Here is a 6229-nt window from a genome sequence, read left to right as displayed (position 1 = left end):
CATCAACAAATAATATTAACAATATTTTTACAAGATTCAAACTGAGAATGCAATCCTGCAGGATCATCCCATCGGAGATTGAATTAAATCAATTAGTTTTACTGTTTGAGGCTCGGTTTGAGGTGAGTTGTTGGAACAATTTTATATATTGAAGCAATCAAAGCAATATATTGTTCCATCCGCAGGAACATCATCTTTCCTATAACTGAAGGAATATAGCCGAACGGAAACCCTTTCTTCTCTGGCATAAATAGAATCTCTCTGGTTTGTAGAATTAGATATTTAAGTGCTAAATTATTGAAATAACATTGAAATAAAAAAAATCGTAGAACAAACATGATACAACCAACTAAATCCCTGCATGCATCGATCGATGGTTGCAAATCGTATCCGAATACAATCCTACCGTATTAAACCAACAACCAGCATCAGCATCGGGTGCCTGCATTGGAATACATTTTACAAAGAGGCTCTTCTATTTTTATTTAATTTGGTTAGTCACGCCCTAATAAAAAATTACCATAAACGAACGATAACCCTGAACTATTCCACAAATGGTTTGGATGATACCTTGAACACGTCGTTAAGTAAATTAACCATAACATTTTTTTTATGGTGTCTCCATATCAACATTAATCGATGTGGTATGGCTGTTAACATAACCATGTCCATAATCTTAGCATGTTTTTGAAATTTTATTTGAAAACTAGTAATTTTTAATTTTAGGATAGACACATAGGGTTTTTGATCTAATTTCCGTCCTACTAAGCACAACCCGCGCTTTACCTCTCTTTTCTGAACGAGTTTAGACAAAAAATGGAATATTTCTGTCAAAGATGACTTGCAAATTTATTCACCTTTCCATACGTACCGTTGGATTTGATAAAGAGTCACAAATTGTTGAGATATTGTATAAAATCTAACACTGCTTCTTGATTCTAAATCCGTTCTACGAGTTTCAATTCCGTCCTAACGCATTGAAACGCCATTAGATTTTCTTCATCCTACGGATAAACGTAGAAAAAGGGGATTCGCTAGGAGCGCTTCTTTTGTTTTGAGAACAATGAGCGTAAATATTCATACAATGCACTCTAACAGGATTTATGTTGTAGCTAATGAACTAACGCATCGGAACAAACCTATTATTGATTTGTGCACGGTGAAATCATTGATATTATTGATCTTTTCGGATCGATAGAACGGAAATGGGCGATTACGACGAAGTAGCGCTCTACCCTATCACAATAGTTTTTTAGGTTTTGTACAGGATTAAACTGAATGAAATACCAACAATCAATCCGAAACTAACGATTTTAAATTGGCTCACTACTTGACTAGCCTATTGGTCCCAAGCAAACGATTAACGTACCCCATTCTAGTAGAAATTCTAGTACTACGCAATGTTTGTTTTGATTCGCTATGAAAGTTTGACAGATAAAATGAGGGGTTATTGGTTTTTCCTATGTTTCGAGGGGTGCATCGATTAGCTTGGGACCGAAAAGAGTACCAGAGCTGAGCCAAAAAGTTGAGAGCGTTTCTTCGGGACCTTCTGGTCTTAGAGTAACCTCTATGGTCCTACGTCAAGCTTCCGTTTGTGCCCCTAGGCACAAAACTTCTAGTTTTTTTAATTCATTAAGACAACCATATGTCAGATGAATCATTGAAACAATAAATAAATACATAAATAATGTGCGCCATGCGCAATAGTGATACCAACTATTTATTTAGGCTAAATTGAGCGCTTTGCGCGAATTCTATTGGAATCCAAATGTTTTGTCATAATTTTTCTTAATCCTCAAACATCCTTCTCGACTGAGTAAATGATGAAGCCTCCATCGTAAGGTCCCGTTATAAGCCATTTCCTGGAAGATAGATATTGAACAAACTCTTGAAGCATTTTAACTAAACAAAAAAAGTCTTTACCCATTTGCGCTTGTTCTGATCAGACTGGGCTTTCCGTTCAAGCCACTCCCTTCGACAATCTCCTGTGAGCCACTATCGATTTTATAAACATCCAATATTCCATTATTGTTAGGACTCAGAATAAAACGCATGTCGTCTGTGCAAACGATACGATTTTTAAACGGAAGAGGCATTTTAATGATCAACGTTGGAGCCGAGTTCTACAAATTGAAAAAAAAGGTAAACTAAACTACATATTAATCAAAATTTCAAACCATACAATAGCATCCGTAATATCGTGGAAGAACACTTCGCCAGTCAGATCACAACTGATCAGGAACTGTTGCCTGGAGTTTTCCATCTTGAGCAGAGTGGTAACCGCAAACGAGTGCGGCTTGAGTTCGGTTATGGTCGGGGCGAAGAAGTTTTTCTTGCTGCTAGAGGTGGATGCTCCCGAAGTTCCTCCGTTCGAACCGTTACCGATCGGTATCAGCTGAGTTGTCGAGCAAAGTAGAATGCTACCATCAACGGTGCCGACTACAAACTCCGAATTGGAAATGGTTAAAATTTGCGTCAATATTATGGCCTTCCGCGATGTAGCAGTCGTCGATATGCGAAATCTGTCAAAGAAAAATGATCTTAAAATTTCTGCCAGAACTTTTCAAGCTGAACATATTACGTCTTATCTTTGCCAATGTGTTTCCCAATTTTCCAGAGAATTACAATCCCGTCGTTGTGACCCGAAAGCAAGCCAAAATCTTTGGTTAAAGGATTCGGTTTAATCCAAGCCATGTCCACCACCTTTCCGTAGTCCGTAGTTTCGGAGAACAGTTCCGAAAATGAGTTCTGCTCATGCTTCAAATTCAACTCGTAGTGCCAAATGTACACGTCACCGGAAACCGTACCACCGGCGAACATGTCCTTGTTAAACGGATTTGTTTCCAACGTTTCAATGCATGCCTTCACCGGGTTGGTACACAGTTCAATCCACTGGACTGAACCGTACGAGTCTCGCCGTGGAGTAAAAACGGTAACGGAAGAATACGTATGTTCACACCAAGCTTCGTGGTACGAACTGCACGCCAGTACCAGTAGGGGAGCGTCGCGCGTTGCGATCGAAAGCCATGCAGCGGCACCCATGTTAAGTTTCTGGTTGCCCTCCATATCTGGATTCAACTTTTTCAGCATCAGCTCTTGGTGCTTTCGAATGATTAATCTTTCTGTAGTATCGCACAAGTTATCGTTGTCGTCGTAGCACTCTGTAACGCCTGCCGATAGCTCTTGCTCGACCATTGGGTACACTTTTCGCAACCAATTGGACAGTTTTGCATCATCGCATGTGACTGGGGCATGCCGTGGAGATCCTCCGGTTTGAATCTGAAATTTTCTTTGGTTAATTGGATTTTTAAAAGCCATATTTAGTAGGAGTAGAACACTGACCGCAACATCTTTTCGTTCAATGGGTGCCGTTGCGGCGTCGACTGTCGGTGCCGGTTGATCGGTACCAATCATGGTATCCACTAGAGCCAACGCTTCGCCTGTACGCCACGTGGATTTAAACTCCACGACGTCGTTGGAGATCAAAGTGAAACGATCAAGGTTCATTTTGTACGGAATTTTCAATAAAATTGTCTTGGGCTTAGGCTTTTTTTTTGCAACGGTTAATGAAAAATATTGCTAATTGTTTGTCGATACGTGTTTCCATAGAAACCGTTTGCGCATGTCACATCGTTTTCGGTAACCTGTTGAATGTTTGTTTTTGATGTTGATATTTACGTAGTAATGGAACATGTGCTAGTCTTTGTAATTGTCACGCATGACTGGTCACCCCTTTTTACTGAAACCATTTTTAATAAGTGATAAAGGCAACTGACCCGTCAATAAAACAAAGCACACTCTTCACACCTATTGGCGTTGACGGCAACTCTGTAGCTCTTTACTCATATGGTAAAATCCATAAGCAAACCTCAGACTGTGCGTGAAACACAAGGGGGGGAGGTGGCTGTCAAATACGAACAATCGTCGCCTACCTCGCATGCCTCGCATAACTGGTTCCAAACGTAAACAAGCCATAAGAAACCTACAGCGATTGTTTACGTTTGGAGCCAGTTTCATACAAGAATGATCAGTAGGCTGATTTGACAGCACGTCCCCCCCCAGGTGAAACATGGGGGACTTCGTACTGTCAACCGGTGGAAACTAACGATTTCAAATTGGTTTACTACTTGACTAGTCTATTGGTCCCAAGCAAACGATCAACGTACCCCACTACACTATGTTTGTTTTGATTCGCTATGAAAGTATGGGGGGTTCGTGGATTTTCCTATGTTTCGAGGGGTGCATCGATTAACTTGGGACCGAAGCGAGTACTAAGGCTGTGGTCCATTTGGTGAATTTTCACTTAAATTTGACACTTCGAAACTAAATTATAATGTTCGAAAATCCCTCTGTTGTTGATCGGCCAATTTTCGAGAAGGTGTGTGTCAAAATTGATTCCTTGTCTGTCAGATATAAGTCTGCTGGAATAGCAGGTTTATTTGAAAATTTTCCATCTGTCAAGTTTAAGTGAAAATTCACCAAATGGAACACAGCCTAAGACCAAGCGCACCAGTGCATAAGTAAATGCGTGTCTATTATGAGTACGCAAGGCGTTGCTATTATATTTAACTACCCATTTTTGCACCGGTCGTTGATAAAAGGGTTTCCAAAGTACCTCTCTGTTTCCACACCAGTGGTTGTCAATCTAGTTACTTCGCATCGTAGTAAAAACAAACGATAATAACAATTCAAGCTCAACATTGCATTATGTTCTAAGTAGCATTGATCGATTCTCTTCGTCGACTTTCTCTTTCGTTAATAACTTGAGCACAAAACCGTTTCTTGTTGAGTTTGTCATATTAGCTGCTTTTTTATCGATCTGTGTGCTGAAAATAGCTGTGAATGTTTTTACATGGTCGTGGTGATACAAAGAGAAAGTCAACGAAGAGAATCGGTCAATGTTACTTAGGACCTAATGCATTGTTCAGCTTGAAGTGTAGTAAATATTTGATTGCAATGGATGATTCTAAAATTTTTGTGGACTCGAGTGACGATGAATTCTACGAACTTGTATTCGCCCAGCAGCTATTGTTTCATGCACTTTCAACGGCAGCAGCAAAATCAGGGGAAAAACATAGAGGATCTCGTCCTGGAAAACGACCAAACATAAACAGGTTTGCGGAGAAAGGAGCTCAACGGCTATTGGACGACTATTTTGCAGAAGAACCAGTATATACGAGCGAACAGTTCCGAAGACGCTTTCGTATGCGTAGGTGTTTGTTCTTGCGTATTGCGAAAGCATTGGAGCGGAACGAATATTTCATCCAAAAGCCAGATGCAAAGATTTACGTTGTTTTCCGATATTTACAGTGGAAAAGCTCCTCCTGTGGAGTATGTAATTAACGGTCACATCTACAACACAGGACACTACCTGGCCGATGGAATTTATCCACCATTGTCCACGTTGGTTCAAACGATTCCATCACCCGTTGGCAATAAACGAAAGGTATTTTTTTTTTTTTTCCTTTGGTTTGTTTTTTCCGTCGATCTTGTTTTCCGTGCTGAGCACCAATGCTACCGACGTGCCAGGAAGGCAGCTCCCACACCTGGACTCTACCTATCGACTCATCAACTCATGAACCGGGGACCAACGGTTTTACTTCCCATCCGAAGGAAGGCGTGATCAGAGATGTTATGCCTCAGAACATCCCGGCGGCGCCGACTGGGATTGAACCCAGGCCTGCTGGGGTGAGAGGTAATCACGCTTACCACTACACCACCGGCGCCGTTCAAACGAAAGGTATGTAGATATACATATTCTTGCTTTCGTTCGAATCGTATACCATTTTTTTTGTGTGGAAAAAGGGTTCGAACGAAAACGAGAATATGGGTGTTAAATTTTCATTGCTTATATTTAATTTTTTAATTTATTGTTTCTTTTCAACATAGCACTTCGCTGAAATTGCAGGAATCCGCGAGAAAAGATGTAGAACGCACTTTGGAGTACTGACTAGTCGATTTGAAATTATTAAAAACCCTGCCAGACTCTGGAATAAGAAAGAGTTGGGATCAATCATGCGCACTTGCATTATTAGCGTTAGCGTTAGCGTTAGCGTTAGCGTTAGCGTTAGCGTTAGCGTTAGCGTTAGCGTTGTTATGATATACTTCGTAGATTGGATACTAGCGACACTCACGTCTCTTCTGAAATTCTCAGTTAGACTACTTTCAGGAATAATGCTGGGAAATAAACATTGGTTCCAATCTAAACAAGAGTAACAGAAGCATGACT

At 40.5% G+C, this 6229-nt stretch overlaps 1 protein-coding gene across 1 annotated transcript; it reads right to left on the bottom strand.

Moving 5' to 3' along the window:
- Positions 1-1795: 1795 nt before the first annotated feature.
- Positions 1796-3516, bottom strand: LOC135702447 (uncharacterized). The gene is made up of 5 exons (XM_065223481.1): positions 3343-3516; positions 2582-3279; positions 2183-2522; positions 1924-2123; positions 1796-1862 (listed from the first exon to the last, which is right to left on the bottom strand). The coding sequence occupies exons 1-5, from the start codon at positions 3505-3507 to the stop codon at positions 1796-1798; spliced, it is 1470 nt and encodes a 489-aa protein (XP_065079553.1). The 5' UTR covers positions 3508-3516.
- Positions 3517-6229: the final 2713 nt, after the last annotated feature.

This window comes from Ochlerotatus camptorhynchus, unplaced genomic scaffold, assembly GCF_037179485.1.
Source record: "Ochlerotatus camptorhynchus isolate MF236.1 unplaced genomic scaffold, CSIRO-AGI_Acam_v1.1 ptg000193l, whole genome shotgun sequence".
Lineage (NCBI taxonomy): Eukaryota > Metazoa > Arthropoda > Insecta > Diptera > Culicidae > Ochlerotatus > Ochlerotatus camptorhynchus.
Note: the sequence above shows the minus strand (reverse complement) of the source record. Positions and strands in the feature narration are given on the sequence as shown.